Below are 19,761 nucleotides of genomic sequence, written 5' to 3'. Positions count from 1 at the left end.
TTGGGGACGGGTCAAAGGACAGGGATTTAGCGAGCCCGCGGGTGTCTGCCCTGTCCATTGCAAGGAGGCAGCGTGTCAGACGTTCCTTCTCTACTCGTGAGCCGGAATCCGTGAGATGGGGGCAGCGTCTCTCCAGGACCTGCTGCGTTTCGTAACGAGCCCCGGCCCCTCCCCAAACCCTTTGGGTTTATTAAAAGGCCCCAAGAGACGCAAACAGCCCCAGCGTTTTCTGGGCAGACTCTCGGCTGAGCTCCAGAGCGACACGGGCGAGCAGAGGGTTGGGTTTGTGTGACCCTCCCCATAAGAATCAGATCCGCTGGCAGGGCCGGCTGCTGGGGGTGAGGTTAGGGCCCTGGCAGCCCCCCGGTCTGTGCACGGCTCGGTTATGGGGTTAACGCAGCAGGCTGGGCTGGAGCGAACCTTTCCCCCGGGGGGAGTTGATCATTTTCACTCCAGCACCTGCGCTTGATCGAAGGCTTCTGAGAGCCCCCCCGGGGCTCGGGAGCCCAGGCGCAGGCTCTGGCACTGGGGGAGCCCGGAGCGCAGCGCAGAGCTAACCTTGTGTCTCCTCTTCGCCAGGGGCCTGTGTCGGAAGGAAATCTAAGATGAAGTTATGGGATGTTGTGGCTGTCTGCGTGGTGCTGCTCAGCACGGTCTCCACATCCCCGCTGCCCGCCGGTAAGACGCCTCCCGAGGGGCCCCCTTCAGTGGTAGAGGGGCCTGAAGACGATCACTCCCCCATCAGCCTGCCGCCTCCCTATGCTGTGCAAAGTGACTGTAAGAAACGTTCCCCTTCATAGTCACCACTGTCTGTCTTACTAAACCCGCTTTCCAGTGTCTGACCCCGAGCGCGGGGAGCTCGCTGCGCCGAGCGCCCCATGGCTGTGTGACTACAACTGGGGGGCGGGCGGGGGTTGGGGCATTTTAACTGCGGGGCAGTTGCTACACCTGCCCTCATCCCGTTTGCGTGGGTGTACCGGAGGGTTTGTTTAAAACCTGTTTTTTCTATTTGTTGCTCCCCTGTGAAAGATCCATGCAAAGGAGGGGGAATTGCTGAACTGATCCCAAACAGGAAACACTTCTTGCCCCCGCTAATCCCTTTTCAGTTCTAAAAATCTCATTATGTATTGTTTGTATGACAGTAGCACCTAGAACCCTCAGCCAAGATTGGGAGCCCATCCTACAAAGCACTGTACAAACAAGTAGGGGGGCTACTGACCTCATTTAATTCCCCCCCCATTTATTCCAAAATAAGATTGTCCACATCAGACTTACACTGAAATAAAAAAGGGTTTTAGGAAACTGATGTAGTTAAATCAGTGTAAGCCTGGCTGTAGACCAGCCCACAGTAAGAGACAGTTTACAATCTAAATTCTAGGTAATAATAAATAATAATAATACCAAAATAACAAAAGGTCTCAAAGAAAAGCATTTTCAGAAAGCAGTGTGATTTTTAAATACACACTGGTGCTCCTTTAAAGTTAGCATTAATATGACTCAATAAGCAGTGGCAACATACACAAGTTAATCGTAGAAGTATTCAATTAACATGAAGGGCCTTGTCTTAAACCCATAAAAGCAAAGACCCAGAATTGAGACTGCCCACTTTGTCTTTAACTAATTCTCTTCTCTGTGTAGATATTGTAATTTATATGGTACAAGGGTATAGCTCAGGGATCGGCAACCTTTGGCACGCAGCCCATCGGGGAAATCTGCTGGTGGGCCGGGACGCTTTGTTTACTTGCAGCATCCGCAGGTTCAGCCAATTGCAGCTCCCACTGGCCACAGTTCACTGTTCCAGGCCAATGGGGGCTGCGGGAAGTGGCGTGGGCTGAGGGATGTGCTGGCTTTCCGCTTCTTCCTTCTCTAATCTTCTCTCTTCTTTCTCATTTTCCTCCCATTGGAATCTTTCCCAGGCCTCACTCTCCTCTCTTTTGAGCTGACCCTCTTACTGTTCCATGAATGACAGCATCCTGTCTCAGTCCCTCATCAGATGCAAGTTGACTAAAAGAACTCCCTCCCCAGTTTTCCTCTTCTTGCACAGATTGCTGAGGCTTTATGATGCTGTGATCTTCCTCTACATTGTGGTACATGGAAAGGAGGGTGTATGTGCAGTGGAAGATTCCACAAAACCTCAGGATCTGCTTTGCAGGAATTTGTGCCAGTCTCCCCTACTCTGAGCTGCAGCTGTTTCAGTTCTGTAGGAAGAAAAAAGCATTAAGAAGAAAGTTGTACTAGTAACTTTACAACGATGACAAGTTGTCAGTTCAGGGTGGTGAGATATCAGTGTTCCATTGTTCTGAGTCGTACAAATGAGGCCTAGAACTATTTTGTATAGCCCCTCTATTAAGACATTTTTAAAAAATGTTATTCCACCTATGCCGTCCATTCCACAGCAAGCAGAGGAGACAGGCAGCAGAAGCATTAATCACTTACCCACTAGGTCTAGTCTATTTCCAGTATGAGAATAACCAAACTTCTCATTGTTTGGGTATCTTGTAGACTAAGGAGTGAGATGTCCATCATGTGGGCCTTGTGTTTCAGGTGGATCATGGCATGATGAGTGAGCAGCATCTTCCAGAAGTATGTGCCCAGTGTAGAGCCAAGCAGAGATGGATGAAGGGTCTGCTCCAGTATGTCAGTTCCTATTTTCCCAATAGGGAAATTATCCGCAGAAACCTGAGCAATATGTTCTTGCACTGTTCAAACCTACAATGGAAATCACAAATAGATGGGCCTGGGTGCAAAGGGAAGATGAGCATTGCTACTCATCCTGAGGTTAAAGCTGGATAAGTGAGTCTCTCAAACATTTTTTGTGTTCTTTTCCCAAGACTGGTGAAATATCCATGTTCAGAGAAACTCCTGTTTTGGCTACATCGGTGAACCTGATAAATAGCAGGGGTTTGCTGAGCTGGTTGGCTATATGCTGATATTCCAGCCTAATTAGTTAAATACCTTGATTCACTTTATTACTGTTTCTGTTTTAAAAAGGTGTGGCATCTGGATGCTATTCTGAAAACACCGGGCCTAATAAGCTAACAATATCCAAGATGTGTCACTGCACTTCTGCCCAGAGTGGTGCTTGGGTTCCACCATAATAAGAAAGGGTGTAGGCAGAACTCAAAGTACTATAACTGGCATTTGAGTCAGGGACTGAATTTTGATAGCAGGGCCTGGGGGAGTCTGAGTCATGATGGGATGAACGCCATTAGTGTGTAGGCAGAGGGCATGCTGGTGTATTTCCATTTCATTGAAAGCTATTTTCACCATTACAATAACAAAAAAAAGTCCACTAAAGGTTTCACCAATCGCTATTGATTTTATGTGGAAGGTGTTCATACAAATACAATATTGAGAGAGAGATATCCAAGACTCAGGTTCTTTTTAATCGGTTCCCCTTCCACAGTTATCTTCCTTAATCTGCTCTCATGACTTTGGTCCCATTCTCTTCCACACATCACTTAATGTGTGTGTGTGTGTGTGTGTGTGTGTGTGTGTGTGTGTGTGTGTGTGTGTCTCTCTCTCTCTCACACTCACACACGCATCCCAACACAAAAAATGGGTTGAACGCTACCTGTAATGGGACTCAATGGCTTCTCCTCCTCTTTGTGGTTCTTCATCTTCCCTCTCCTCTCTGAAATAGCTCTCCAATATGCTGCCAGGAGCAATGGTTAGCCTGGTTCTGGTTCAGCTCCCTAGAAGGAGGGGTACTTTGTCCAGCAGTGGCCTGATACATAGTTGGAGTTGTCAGCTCAGTTACACCAGGACTTTCATATTTTCATCTTTCCTCAAGTCACTGCATCATTTTCTCCACAAGGTGCTCTGAGGTGCTGATAGTGCTCTGAGATCACAAGATTATGTAGCACCAAATTCAGATTGGCCTGAAAATTTCTCTTGCCCCAGATTATGAGCAAGGTATTGACCTCTCAATCTGACCAGATGTACTGTGATGACCCCTCCATTTCAGATCAGTGGTCATAGAGTAATGTGCACCAGCAGTCACAGGCTTCAGCTATATGATTAAAGTAGACACCGGCTTGCTCAATGTAGCCTGCACTAATTGCAGAGCATTTTAAATCAGCCCCCTGCTTCTTGATCATGTAACCAGCAGAGCCATATGGGATAGTTTGTGACGGGGGAATAGAATTGCTGGAGGACATATAAATATGACACACGCAATACATAGGGCAATGCAGTGTGGGATATTTTGTTGTAGCAACTGAGAGGAAGCTATCCTAGTCATATAGGCATGATCAAGGGTCCTGTATGAGCAAGAGTGGCACACAATTTGCTTCTATAGATACTATGTACTGTGTGAACACAAAACACATTATAAATAGAACTATGCCAATAAGTGGATACAAGATGTGGTCAAATGGTTATGTTTGAAAGCCTATCTATGAAAAGAAAACCTAGTGTTAGGCATATATATTTTGTAACTGGGTACCCCAACATGGCTGTAACTGTAGGGTGAATGGGATCCCAAGTCACATAGGCCATTACCTACAATGTGATCACTGGCACAGGGGAGCACAGTGTAAGATCTAGCTGTGTACTTAAAAAGAAAAAGAAAAAAGAAAAGAAACAGTGTAGAAGCTTCTCTCTGTAAAGAGGCAGAAGATGTTCTTATAAATTGCAGTACCTGAGGCACAGTGAGATTGTTGAATAGTGATTTGATTTCAGGGATTTGTCATGTGTGTTTCTTTTTAAAAGATAATTTAGTGTTAGGCCATTTAACATCTTTAGCTAGAGCATAGGCGCTGACTCCGTAGGTGCTCCAGGACTCAAGCACCTACTTGATAGGGGGTGCTCAGCACCTGCAGGGCTAGATTACTTTTTGTGGGCCCCGGCGGCCAGACTGTGACTCCACACCCCCGCTCTGCCCTGAGGCCCCACCCCCGCTTGGCCTCTTCCCCCCCGCAAGGCCCTGCCTGCCATTTGCATGGGGAAGAGGGGAGTACCTACCCGCAAAAACAAAAGTCAGTGCCTGTGAGCTAGAGTGTTTTTATTTACTATATTAGAAATACAGAGGAAATGTAGAATAGCCAGGATATGATATTGGAATGCAAGCTCTTCAGGGTAAGACTTGTCTTTATATTTTGATGCTATATAGAGATGAACACATTGTTAGTGCTAAACAAATGATATGTTCTGATCTAAATAGACTTTATTCTATATGCCACTTGTTAGACACGTACAATACCTAATACACCATCATTCCATTCTGTGTCAAATACAATGTCTAATAAATACATTCCCATGGAAGGCGCTCAAAGAGTTAACATTAAAATGACCGAGTCCTTCAAGAGGAAATAAATGTACAAGTATATATTTTTCTCCTTATTCATATTTTAAAAGTATATATTTACTTAAAGCACATTCAAGGGAAATTCCTGGAATTCAGCTGTTCAGATGACCATGGACCAAAAGATGGGAAAGAAGTTATATGGCTACTACAGTGTGATCCTCAAATGGATGCAGTTTAAAATATTGTCTAAACTGTTCTGATCTCCATTAGGACTGCAGAGACTAGAATTCAGAAATAATAATCTCTGCTGGACCTGCTTAAAAAAGATGTAGAGTTGCACAGGAATCTCATAATTCTGAGAATATCCTAATGGCAATCAGTAAGATCGTAATATTAAATAATGCAGTTATATGAATCCTCAGTTTTATCAGAAATTAAAATAGAGTGGGTTTCAAAATGTTTAGTGGTGGCAAAAACAGTTAATCCTTGACACTGGAAAGATATAACAGGACTAGAATGGATCATCTTAGATGTAAAAGATGCATCTAATGAAAAAGCGATATATGGCAAGCAGAATAAAAGGGAAGATTTCAATGAAACATGGAAACCATTCCCTAGTTATAAAGATGGAAAACAGAAGTAAACAAACTGCTAGATACTTGAGACAGGTTCATACAGGATATTCAGTTGCACAAAAAATGTTACAGGAAAGTTAGCATGTTTTAAGGTAAAAGAATGAAAATGAACTATGCAATGATCGATTTTGTTATAAATTTCAGTAAAGATTTTTTAGAAGGGTATAAGGTCCCACCTCAACTCAGCTTAAGCATTTGCTTAATTATCTCTCTTTTCAGCACAACACCTAAACATGTGCTTAACTTTAAGACTGTAATTACATTTCTTTGAAGTCAATGGGATTTAAGAACATGCATAAGTGCTGTGATGAGTAGGGATGGATTTAAGCATGTGTTTAAAGATGAACACTTGTTAAGTGCTTTCCTGAATCTGGGCATAGCTGCAGAACAGCAGGGATTCCGAAATCTTTTCATAATGCAGATTACATCTTAACAGAGAGATTTTCTTGTGGACATATCCCCTCTGATTCACAAATGGCACATATCACATTCCCTCCCATTGATAAATGTGAGGACCACCTCTGCTCCCATTCACAATCATGTAACAACTCTCTAATGACAGCAATTGCCTAGCTGAAAAGGTTATATTAGGTCTGTATGTTTGGCCATATTTTAATACCGTGTGGAATCTGGGAAAGGGTAAGAGCCATCCTGTGAACAGACACCTCTCTGCAGATCACTATCAAGTGCTCCATGGGCTACCAGTGGTCCGTGGATCACAGTTTGGGATGCCCTGCAGCAGAACATGTGGCACCTGTTTTAGTGCTATGCACTATTTATTGTAATAGTATGAAAACATTATCAGCTTGTATGCTAACAGTTTTCATACTGAGAAACATTCATGCTAACAGTATGTTCATTATCCAGACACAAACTGTAAAAATGCTGAAATTTGGAAAGTAAAAGAGCATCATAGAAAAACATGTATTATTCATAATGCAAAACCATCACTGAAATCAGCTGAGATTCACGGAGTCAGGATTCAATCATGGCTTTGCCACAAGCCCTGTACATGGGGGAGTATGGTGGTGTACTGCTCCAGGAGCAGCCTGGTAAGCAGACTATGAAAGAGGCACAATCTGCCTCCTGGTCCTTGTGCCTGTTCCTTGGGGATGTATCCTAAAAGAATATGGGAACTCAAAGCCAGAGCATATACTCCTGGGCCAGAATGCATTTAATTGATATTGACTAGATAGTATATATTTTAATTGGGGAGATAATTCTATTTTTTTTCGCCAATACATTTTTCACCTTGAATATGTGAATAGTAGTAGATTGGCAGCCAGGTCACTCTAGTGAGGGCTTTGATAACATTACTTGAGAGCTGAACTGCTGGAGGATTTTTGTACCAGAAATCCAGGATGGAATTTCTTTGTATGGCCATCACAGACTACTCTCCCAGAAATCTCAGAACTGTGTCTGTTAGCTGGCTACATGCTCATTGCTATGAGTGCTGGCTAATAGCAAGAGGCTCATAGGTTTCAGGTACTGCTAGAGTAATAAACACCTATTTAAGGTTCTCAGATACCAGAGTGATGAGATTGATATAAAAATTGTGATAAAACAGAATATTCAGCTCACAGACATGTGAACCTGCCACTGGACATGTACTTCAGTGATACAGATTCCCATACTTGTTTTAGAACAATACAAGGGTTTAGAGAGGAGGAATGGTCCAGAGGTTAAGACATAAGAATGGCCATATTGGGCCAGACCAAAGGTCCACCTAGCGCAGTATCCTGTGGCAATGGACTGGCAGAGGCGTAGCGAGCGCCCTCCGTACCCTCCGACTGGAGGGGGCCCCGCAAGGAAAGGGGCCCCTAAAAGTGGCAAAATAAATACTGCATTCCAGTTTCTGCATTGTAAGGGGCCCCGCCCGGACATATGTTCGGAGGGGGGGCCCCGCAAGGAAGGGGGCCCCTAAAAGTGGCAAAATAAATACCGCATTCCAGTTTCTGCATTGTAAGGGGCCCCGCCCAGACATATGTTCGGAGGGGGCCACGTTCTTTGTTGCTACGGCCCTGTGGACTGGGGTTCTGTTCCCAGCATTATCACTGACCTGCTGTGTGACTTAGGGCAGGTCACCTCATCTCTATTTCTTCTCTCACCCTTTGCCTGTCTTGTCTATTTACATTGTAAGCTCTGAAAGGAAGAGATGGTCTCTTAGTATAGTACCTAGCACACTGGGGCCTTGATTTCAGATGTGGCCTCTAGGTGCTACCACAATAGATGTATTAAAATAAATAATAATGCTTTTTCTGAAAAACTGTCACATTATAATTAGTTAAAAGTAACACTTTCCCATACTATAAGCCTTAATAAAAATCTATGTATCTATACTTATTCGGATTGGCAGGATGTACTTTTTTCAAAACTGGTACAACTATTGCCATTAGACAGTCATTCGGTAATGCCTCTTGCTCCCATACCTTCTTGTATATTTTTCCTAATGCTTTGATAGCACTTGCCCTGTTGACTTTTAGCAGCTTAGATGTTATATCGTCTATTCCTGCAGCTTTCCCATTTTTTAACTATTCCACTGCTCTTTCTATTTCTTCATCTGACGGTGGTTCGGTGTTGATATCCATATGGCCTTATATGCTGTTTATCTGTTTACCTGTTTATCTAGATGTCCAGAATGCTTGCATCTGAATGAATACAAGGTTCAGCACTTTGTCAAAAATGCTCCGTCCATACTTTCAGCTCCACTTCAGAATTTGTTGTCAGTTCAACAAATTAGCCTCTCTTCCTGCTAGCATCATTGGCCTGGTTGTGTTTCCATACAACTTAACCTTATTGTATATCATTTTCATATCTTGTTTTCTTCATGCTTCCTGTAGTTGCTGAGCGTCTTCTTTCCAGAACTTGTGCTTATCCAATCTTTGTGATTTCTTCATCACTTTATGCAATGCTGTAAGCTTATCATCAGTATTGGGAAAAATCATGATGTAAATAATTGTCAACAGATTATGACCAGTTTTAGGGGCAGCAGAAAGCACCATGTGGCTTCAGACCAGGCTGCAGTTGCATTGATCAGATATTCACTGTCTGACAGTTAATGGAAAAAAGTGAGAATGGGGATTAAAGACATTTGTTGTTTTCATTGACTTCACAAAGGCATTTGATTCAGTTTGGAGGAACACATTATGGAAAATCATGTAGCGTTCCAGATAGGATAACTGCAATTATAAAAGTTATGTACAAAGATTCCTATAGTGCCATAAGAACTAGTGGAAAATTAAGCAGTTGGTTCAAGTCAAAGCAAGGGGACAAGAATTCACCTTTGTTTTCATCATTTCTTAAACTGGACATTAAGAATGATAGGACGGTGTGACACTGGGTAATCTAGAGTTAAGCTCTTTAGTTTATGTAGATAACATTGTAGAATTGGCAGAAACGTTTGAATTAGTGATGATACTCTACTTTGGAAAATTGGTGTAGTTGACTTTGACTTACAATATATGCCAAGAAGACAAAGTGGTTGTATCTTGGACAAGGGACAATAGAAGAATTGTTGAAATGCAGCAGCCAATGAAGTCACAGAACAAGTAAAATGTTATGTGTACTTAGGAAGCTTGATCAGTGCTCATGGTTCCATCAAGAATGAAGTTAAAAGAAGATGTGCTTTAGATACAAGTGCTGCATAGAAGCTGATGCACAGAAATTGATGAAATTATGGACTGATAAAAACATTACATTTAGTACTAAAAGTGAAAATTTATAAAACTGGTGTACTAACAGTATTACTTTACCGTATGGAGGCAGTTGCATTAAAAGGAAAACAACATTAGAAGGCTGAAGGCAGTAAAGATGAGAGTTCTTTGGAAGATGGCAAGTGTAAGGTGAAATAATGTTAAGACCAACGAAGAAGTTAGAAGGAGAGTAAGATGTGAAATCGGTATAGATGTCAGGTACTCAGCTGCCTCTGGGCTTGGTTGCTTGGCAACCACATGAGCTCTGCTGCCCAATAAACCCTCACTATGTGACTGTGCTCCCTGGTTGGACAAAAGAGCCAACAGATCACCATTTAAGCCTTGTAGGAACAGCAGCACAATGGCTTTTCAATGTGTTCCATACCTTCAGCTGCGCCAGACCTGCTTCCAGCCCTAGTCCCTGCCTACTTCTGAACTCCTGGCTCTGATCACTAGAATGTCTTCTGACCATGACTCTGGTTCTGCTCTTTGGTTCTGTTCTGGTTCCCAACTCCTGGCTCTGACCATTGGCTTGTCTCCTGACCACAAGTCCAGTTCTGCCCAACAGATTTTGTTCCAACCACTAGGACACACCACCCACACCTCAGTGTGTGACAATGGGATTAGCGACAATTGAGAAAGATTATGGTGGTGAGAATACTGCAGAAGACAAACAGATGATAGGATGCCAAAGAAAATAATGCAAATACAATCTGATCTAGAGGCCAACCACCAACTAGATGGAGAAACATTTTATGCAGGAATATGACCAGGCTGGACTTAATGAAGAAACAAGTCCTGGATAGGAATGAATGGTGACATTGTACTGCTTCCTGTGTCCGCAAAGATGTCCTGGGATGAGATGAAGAAAGAAGAAGAAAAATCTAGCTATCCAACAAAAGTATTTTTGCTGCTTGGACTAATCATATCACATACCAGTATCAAACTTAGGATCTGCAGCTGTCAAACCAGGGTCTCCTCCCACAAGGCTCAATTTTGCTCTTACTGAAGTCAATGGAGATTTTCTGAATGGCTTCAGTTTGAACACTATTAGTCACTCAGATTGGCCAACTAGCGATCAACTGGTAAGCCAACTCACGAAGATTAGAGCCCTACAACCTCATCTAAACCCGATGGGACCCAGGTTTGGGTCAGCGTGGGTGGGAAAACAACTGGATTCTCTCAGGCTCAGGTTGGGGTAGGTTGGCTCGCCACTTCCTGCCTGCCTCACTCCTGCCATCCTGTGTTGCAGAGTGACCATGCCAGAGAAATCTCAGCACCACTCTGTAGTGCACATACAGCACAGTGGGGGGCTGCTGCTGCACCAAACCCATGGGCGGCATCAGAACTGATTTCAGGTTCATGGTTGGGTTGGAAAACTACTCTACTCTCTTGTGCTTGGGTTGGGTTGTGTGGGATTGGGTCCAGTCTCGGTCTGCATCAGGCCTCAAAATTAGGCCTGAGAAGTCCTCTACTGTAGACCTCTCACCTTGAACAAGTTTGTATCTACTTTACCCAACTCTCCTGAGCATGTTTTTCCCTAACACAGCCACAGATGACAGCAAGTGAAGTTTAGCAAATGGGATTTTTCTGTCACTTCTCTTTGGCCATGTCTATACTTACCGGGGATGGATGCTGCTGCAGTCGATGCAGTGGGGATCGATTTAGTGGGTCTAGTGAAAACTCGCTAAATCAACCACAGAGTGCTCTCCGGTCAACTCCGGTACTGCACCAGAAGAAGAAGAATAAGGTAAGTCGACGGGAGAACGTCTTCATCAATGCAGCGCAATATAAACACCGTAATAAGTCAACCGAAGCTACGTCAATTCCAGCTATATTATTCATGAAGCTGGAGTAGCGTAACTTAGGTCAACTTACCCTGGTAGTGTAGACAAGGCCCTAGTTCAGGAGTTCCCAAACTTCATTGCACCATGACCCCCTTCTGACAACAAAGTTGCTATAAGACCCCGGGTGGGGGGACAGAGCCTGAGTCCTGCTGCCCCAGGTGGGGGGGAGAGGGGGCTGGAGCCCAAGCCCTGCCGCCCCAGATGCGGGGGAGAGGGGGCCGGAGCCCAAGCCCTGCTGCCCCAGATGGAGGGAGAGGGGGCCAGAGCCCGAGCCCTGCTGCCCTGGGTGGGGGTGGAGCTTGGGCTTCAGCTTCAGCCCTGGGTTCCAGCAAGTCTAATGCTGGTCCTGGCGACCCAATTAAAATGGGGTCCTAACCCACAGTTGGAGAACTGCTGCCCTAGTTTCCTTCTTTTACTGAAAACAGATGGAATCTGATTTTCTCGCAACTACTGTGAACTGAGAAGCACAGTTGAGGAGGTAGAAAGATAACGGGAAACAAACGAAAACCTTGTAAAAGGCTGAACACAAACTTAAAAATATGAATTAATAGGCAGATTAGCGATAACTATCAACTGATTTATTGATCATACCCTGGCATATGATGGGCCTTCAAGCTCGTGAGCTATAAAGAGAAAATCTTTGTAACCATAAAAGGAAAAATTACAAAAGCTATTTTAATTCAGTACTTTTTCTAATACTGGCTCATTGTATCTGACATTAAAAGGCCTAGGAGTCAGATGCATCAGGATACTTAACACTTCACCTTGATGAGAGACAGGTGACACCAATGACAGTGTCGGTTTCTATGGGAATTCTAAGTTACAGGAAAGAATGTAATGTCTCTTTGTGAGCTGGCAAGTCAGTGAATAAGGTAATGAACTAGAACAGTATTAATCATTTAAAGACAAGTTGACCTTGGCATCTTTGATGTTATATTTTTTAATGAATACAACTGACATGTTTCTGTTTCACCCCTTGCCCCACACATTTTCATGCAAAGCATAAAAGCAAAGTCAGTCTTCAGACTGGTATTATTTTAATTGTTTAAATCCTGATAACTTTTCAGCATAGATAGGTTAGTTTATTTCCAGGGATTCGGTTCTACTTTCTGCTTGATAGGCTTATTACTGAAAAATATTTCTAAATGAGTCTTTTTTCCCCCTTCACAACCCATTTCTTTCTAGCTTATAAATGTATGCAACAGAATGCTCAAAATGCTAGAGAGGCTAATGGGAGAACAGCCGGACCCTCTCAGGCTCACCATGGTCAAAATAGAAGTAGAGTTTAAGTTGAGAGGGTCCTGAACTAAAACTTTGGACCTTATTTTGGTATAAGGAGCCTTTGAGCCAAACCCAGGTCTGGATCTGAAATTTGCAAATAACCCCTATCATTATAATGGGCTGAATCAAACCCCCTGAACTTTGGGGGTCATAATGTAAATTGTGTTTGCTGTTTAGAGATGGTAACATAACAACCATTTAAGATACATTAAAGAGCTATGCAAACAGGGCCGGCTTTAGGCCAATTCCCCCAATTCCCCGGAATTGGGCCCCGCGCCTTAGGCGCCTTTTTAATTTTTTAATTTTTTTTTACTCACCCGGCGGCGGTCCGCTCCAGGTCTTCAGCAGCTCTTCGGCGGCGGGGGGGTCCTTCAGTGCCGCGGAAGACCTGGAGACGAGTAAAGGACCCCCCGCCGCCGAAGTGCCGCCGAAGACCTGGACTGCCGCCGGGTATTCGAATCAGGCCCCACAGGTCCTAAAGCCAGCCCTGTATGCAAAATGTGAGTTAACATAGAAAGTAAAAAATTATGTACAGAGTTACGAACACCAGCATTACGAACTGACCAATCAATCACACACCTGGAAGTACACAATAAGGCAGCACCAGAGACCAAAAAAACCCCAACCAAACAAATACAGTACTGTATGGTGTTAAATGTAGACTACTAAAAATAAAGAGAAAGCAGCGTTTTTCTTCTGCATAGTAAAGTTTCAAAGCTGTATTAAGTCAATGTTCAGTTGTGAACTTTTGGACCATGTTTTGTTCAGAATTACAAACATTTCAGAGCTACGAACAACCTCCATTCTGAAGGTGTTCATAACTCTGAGATTCTATTGTAGATAAGTATACAAAATTATTCCTTTCCTAAAATAATTGCATGGACCAGAAAAAATTGTTTCCATTCAAAATTGCATTTTAGTGAAAAGGCATCTTTTACAGATAACTATTTTGCAATAAGTGGGATTTAAGCCTTTTCTCTAAAACCTGATGGCCAAGATTTTCAAAAGTGAGCACCTAAGTTAGGCTCCTACATAAATAAGTGATCAGATTTTCAAAAGTGCTGAAGATCCAGCTTCTCCCAATGAAATCAATTTCTGGTCACTTTTGCTTTGAGGGTTTCTTGTACTAATACTCTTGTCTGGGTTGTCACCACTGCAGGGGAATTTTTTCAAAAAAATCTGTTGACAGTGGAATTAAAAGATTAGCTTTATAAAACCTAAATTTTGTGCCAGATTTGCTCTGATAGTTTCCCATTAAAGACAGATGGGGCAATTTAGTTTCTGTCTTCTTTGGAACATGGCCGTGTTGGAGTCTGCTGTTCCAAAATGACATTTGGACCTACTTTATTTATACATTCTTCTTGTATGCAGTATAAATTGTTTCTTAAAAGGGGCTCATCGCCAAATACAATCCTCTCTGGCACTTGATGCCTCAAATCAACTGAAATGCAGACTTGGGGAATGTAGTGGAGAACTTGCCCAGAGAACATGATGATCCTCTGAGAACCATGGAGCAGAACTCTTTGGTGGCTCTCTATATAGGAAAATGAGTGGGGCCATTGTTGTTTGGCTGAGGGAATGTGTGGCTATCAGTGTTGCCAACTCTTACAACTTTATCATGAGTCTCATGGTATCTGATGTATATGTTAAAGCCCCAGCTCCTGAAGACAAGTGATTAGATGAAAATCTCAGGTTTCATTTAAAAAAAAATAAGTACATTTCTAAAACTTACCCTAATGGTTGTGGTAAAAGCATTGCCTGAGTGTACCTCAAAGTCTCAAAAAACAAAAGGCAAATAAAATGAACCCAACGTTTATGATTTTTGGGGATCCAACTCAGGACTGATGCTGCAGCTTTAGCGTCACCCCCTAATACTGCTGTTGGCAGCCCTAGCTGTAAGAGTTGGACTGCAGTTCCAGCTGCCTCCAACAGAGGCTGCTCTACCTGGGCAGAGCTGAGAAGCAGTAGCCCATGTGGGCAGGAGAAGCTGCAGGGAGAGTGCTCAGGGGCAGCACCTGCTCCCTGCCCCTTTCACTCCCCTACGAAATGCTGCACGCTGCAGTCCATCCACTGCATTGGGCTCCTTATATGGGGGTAGGAGAGAGGAAGGGACATTGTCCTGGGACGGTGGTGAGGGTGGGGGCAGCTGGGCAGGCACATGTCCAGAGGAGGGACAGAGCAGGCAGGGGATTGAACCCATTGGATGGAAGGAGCTGAGTGGGAGGGAGCTGGTCAGGGGCAGTACCTAAGTGGAGAGAAGGGGATAGTGTCCAGGGTAAAGAGCTACTGAAAGTTCCCAGGGCAGGAGCAGGGAGGGTTTAGGGGAGCCTGCCCAGGGAGAGGTGGCATGAGGCCCTCCAGCAGTCAGCAGTAAAGGGAAGCAGGATATGTTCCACACCACCCCCACCCTTGTGTTTATTTTTGTGTTTCAGAGTAAGTTTGATAAAATGTACATGGTGTGCACATGCATACACACAAGTGATTCCCACCATAAGTTCAAAAATCAGAAAACAGGCCTCAGAAATGTGATGTAAAAATAAAATAAATCTCATGATTTTTAAGTAAGTTTCATGATTTTTGGAGTCATCATTTTTGAACTTGCAGGGTTCGCAACACTGCTGATCTTGTTACCACAAGCCTCACATACAGGGGCCTGTTGAATTGGATGGTCCTTTCTCCTGCATATGGACTGTAGGTGAGACTGCAAACCAGATACACAGAAGCCCTACACCATACTTTGAGCTTGGAAGGAGGATTTTTAAGAGCATAAATGCCCACATATTTCCCCCATGCATAGCCCTTTTACTCAGGCTCTGTGTATGTATGTTCTAGTCTATATAAATTCTTGTACCTCGTTCACCACCATAATATCTGCGCACCTTCCAGTAGTGCATTAAGCAACATAACTAACAGAATCATAGGACTGGAAGAGAGCTTAAGAGGTCATCTAGTCCAGTTGCCTGCACTCATGGCAGGACTAAGTATTATCTAGACCATCCCTGACAGGTGTTTGTCTAACCTGCTCTTAAAAATCTCCAATGATGGAGATTCCACAACCTCCCTAGGCAATTTATTCCAGTGCTTAACCACCCTGACAGTTAGGAAGTTTTTCCTGATGTCTAACCTAAACCTCCCTTGCTGCAATTTAAGCCCATTGCTTCTTGTTCTATCCTCACCGGTTAAGAAGAACAATTTTTCTCCCTCCTCCTTGTAACAACTTTTTATGTACTTGAAAACTGTTATGTCCCTCTGTCTTCTCTTTTCCAGACTAAACAAACCCAATTTTTTTCAATCTTCCCTCATAGGTCATGTTTTCTAGACTTTTAATAATTTTTTTGCTCTTCTCTGGACTTTCTCCAATTTGTCCACATCTTTCCTGAAATGTGGTGCCCAGAACTGGACACAATACTCCAGTTGAGGCCTAATCAGTGCAGAGTAGAGCGGAAGAATTACTTCTCATGTCTTGCTTACAACACTTCTGCTAATACATCCCAGAATGATGTTCACTTTTTTTGCAACAGGGTTACATTGTTGACTCATATCTAGCTTGTAGTCCACTATGACCCCCAGATCCCTTTCCTTCCTAAGTGGAATACTTTGCATTTGTCCTTATTGAATTTCATCCTAACATCTGTCACATGTTTGTTCTCTCATCCTCTCTCCAGGGGGAGAAGTGTATGCAGTGGAATTCTTGTTTGGTAGGGGTTTTAAAAATATATAAATATACATGTTGCTAAGTATTTCTGTTAGAGAAGGCAGGTCAAAGAAATGCACCTTGCACTTACAGAGAAAAGTGGTAAGATTTGGATGGTCGTCAGTTCCTGGAGGAGTTCATTCCACAGACTTGGACTGGTCCCAGAGACAGCTCTGTCTCCTGCACAGATGAGCTTTACTTTATTGTAGTGAGTTCCATTGTGCCACAGGAGTGAAGTTGTCAACTACGGTCTTCATCTGGGCACTTTAGGCAGTCTGTTAGATATCCTGGGGCCCAGGTCAATGAGTACCTTGAAGATAAGGACTGAGAACGTGAACTTGATTCAGTATTCTGTAGGGAGCCAGTGTGGAGAGTGGAGGATAAGTCTGGTGTGTTTGTGGTAGCCTGTGTTGAGGAAGAGATGTACTGCAGCGTTCTGTACTAGTTGGAGTTTCCTAAGTGCTGAAGTCTTTGTGCCCAGATGTATTGCATTGCTGTAGTCCAGCCAAGAGATGAATAAAGTGTGAATAACTGAGGCCAAGGCATTATTCACCAGGACAGGATGGAATCTCCTAGCCAACCAGAGACAGTAGAAAGCATTACTCACAGATGCTGTTATGTGAGAGCTTGGGTCAGTGAGGCACCCAGGAGCATGCTTAAACTATGGATGGAATTGACCAATTGTGGGTGTGTATCTTCAACCAAAGGAGACTGCACTGTGGCTGCAAACTCTTCAAAATGCTTTTCTCTGCCCACCAGCAACACCTCTGTCATGCTCAGCTTTAGCTTCAACCAGCTGGTCTTCATCCATGAGCTGATCCCATCTAAGCACTGGACCATCTTGGTGGTGACGGTGTGGTTCTGTGTTGGAGAAGGAAGTGTACAGCTGTGTGTGTGTTTAAGGATCTGACCCTCTGAAAGCAACTTCACAGGTGGCAGTCTGCACTGGCACCTGTGAAGATTTTGTCAACACAATCCCCTATCATCCTGCATGTCATCCAGCTGTTGAGGGGCGAATCCACAGATGTCTTCCCTCTGATCCTTGCAAAGGATGCATGCCTTCAATGACTAAAGTTCTGGCACTGTGAATGAGGCAAGAAAGTTCTCACTCCTGTGCTATATTTATGTGTTTAGATTAAATAATAAAATGATGCCCATACAATGGCTCCAGTCACCCTTTCACTTAGGCTATGTCTACCTATGCTATGCAACTCCAGCTTTGTGAATAATGTAGCTGGAGTCGACGTACCTTAGGTCGAGTTACTGCGGGGGGTGAACGGGAGAAACTCTCCCGTTGACTTACCTTACTCTTCTCATCGGGGGTAGAGTATGGGGGTCGACTGGAGAGCGATCTGCTGTCAATATGGCGGGTCTTCACTAAACCCACTAAATCGACTGCCAATGGATCGATCTCAGAGCATTGATCCTGGCTGCAGTGTAGATGTAGACTTAGTTAAGCTTACAGCATAATAACTTGAGCTTGTTGAAAGTCAGAATTTCTATCCCACTGGAAATGCCAGAATTTCAAAATTGGTTTTGTTTCCAATTGATATGAAAAGTTGAAATCTCAGAATTTTTCATGAAATAAAATATTCCTAAAATATTTAGTTTCAGCCTATCAAAATGTTTCATTTTGATATATTGTACACCGCGACCCGATAGAACACGAATTCGGATATAACGCGGTAAAGCAGTGCTCTGGGGGGGCAAGTTCATTGAAGGTTTCACCTATAATGCGGTAAGATTTTTTGGCTCCCGAGGACAGCGTTATATCGAGGTAGAGGTGTATTATAGCATATCAGAACATAAAAGTCAAAATGAAATGTTTCAATAATTTTCCATGAAAATTTTAACAAAATTGATACATTCCTGTGAAATGTTTCAATTTTGGCAAATTATTCTCTGACAGAAACTGTTCCACGTGAAAATTTTCAACCAGCTCTAATCATAACATCCTCAGCTGCATCAAAAAGCAAGCATTTAGCCAGGGGCAATAACTCAACTTGACCAGTCAGTTAGCTACAGACAGCTCCTTTCTACCATTGCCATCATTCCAGGAGCATATCCTTTACCCACTGTTAGTCTTTCTAATCAGAATGATAATCAGAGGGAGCCCTTATCTACAGTAGACTAGAAAGGTCTATGTGACCCTTCTACAGTAGGTCTGCTTATCTAACATTTATACCTTGTCACATTTTTCTTTCCCAGTTTTTGGACCTGCTATGTATACTTTTTGAAATACACAATTGATAGAATAGCTTCCATAGGACTGACATTTTGTTGAAGTATAATATTGGTCAAGTTCTAGTGGACTTCGATTAAAACATCTAGGACAAATAAAAATGGCCATCCACTTCTAACAAAACCTGTTCTCTCTTTCTTTTTCAAATAGCTAACATGCCAGAGGATTATCCAGATCAGTTTGACAATGTAGTGGACTTCATTCAAGCCACTATAAAAAGACTCAGAAGGTCACCAGATAAACAAACTCCAATTTTTTCTAAGCGGGAGAGAAGTCGGCAAAATGCAGCTGTTAATACAGAGAATTCCAGTAAAAAGGGACGGCGAGGTCAAAAGGGCAAAAATCGAGGTTGTGTCTTAACAGAAATACATTTAAATGTGACTGACTTGGATTTGGGATATGAAACCAAAGAAGAGCTGATTTTCCGGTACTGCAGTGGATCTTGTGATGCAGCCGAGACCACATATGACAAAATTTTAAAAAATTTAACCAGAAAGAAAAAGCTGGTCAATGATAAAGTGAGGCAAGCTTGCTGCAGACCCATTGCCTATGATGATGACCTTTCATTTTTGGACGATAACTTGGTTTACCATATATTGAAAAAACATTCCGCTAAAAGATGTGGATGTGTCTGATTTTTTTTTTTGAGATTAATACAGTATTGCATTCCTACTACAATGCAAAGAACAGGATCAATGTTCCCAAGGAAACGTCTGTTCAGAACTGAGAAAGAGGACCAAGGATGCAGGAAAACAGATGTCATGGGAGCCTGGTAGGACAAGATCCAGCACAGAGAACTGGACAGGATAGAAAAGTTGGAACTTTTAATTTCTACAGGAAAGCAAATAAAAGGCATCAAAGCTCAGGGGTGGAGTTTCAGAATGGATGGGTGGAGGTTGCTATCACTATTTCATTTGACATGGTCCACTATCAATGAGAGTTGAATCAGCTAGGAATGTGCTTAAAAACACAACCTATTAAATATCATGCCTTGTTCTTATTTTTTATTAAGTTTAGTTATAAAAACTGGGGTAGCATTAATAATGGTAAGCATAAGTGGTATTAGCTTCACTCCAATATACACCCTAATATTGCCTGTTAAAAGATTATTCCAAAACACTG

The 19,761-nt window shown here is 43.0% G+C and overlaps 1 protein-coding gene across 2 annotated transcripts; it reads left to right on the top strand.

Moving 5' to 3' along the window:
* Positions 1-605: 605 nt before the first annotated feature.
* Positions 606-19,274, top strand: GDNF (glial cell derived neurotrophic factor). Of its 2 annotated transcripts, none has more exons than XM_065406910.1 (2): positions 606-678; positions 18,790-19,274. In XM_065406910.1, exons 1-2 carry the CDS (start codon positions 606-608, stop codon positions 19,272-19,274), a joined length of 558 nt encoding a protein of 185 aa, XP_065262982.1. The 2 variants fall into 2 exon arrangements, with proteins under 2 accessions (XP_065262982.1, XP_065262980.1); XM_065406908.1 differs by having other exon boundaries at positions 606-777.
* The last annotated feature ends 487 nt before the right edge of the window (positions 19,275-19,761 follow it).

Source organism: Emys orbicularis, chromosome 6, assembly GCF_028017835.1.
Source record: "Emys orbicularis isolate rEmyOrb1 chromosome 6, rEmyOrb1.hap1, whole genome shotgun sequence".
NCBI lineage: Eukaryota > Metazoa > Chordata > Testudines > Emydidae > Emys > Emys orbicularis.
This window is presented reverse-complemented; position numbering and strand designations above follow the sequence as displayed.

What these genes read in the sequence shown, in the direction of transcription:
- GDNF (XM_065406908.1), top strand. Translation starts at nt 606, where the DNA reads ATGAAGTTATGGGATGTTGTGGCTGTCTGCGTGGTGCTGCTCAGCACG. An exon ending in CTATGCTGTGCAAAGTGACT is followed by an intron (nt 778 to 18,789) that starts GTAAGAAACGTT and finishes TTTTTCAAATAG; the next exon opens with CTAACATGCCAGAGGATTAT.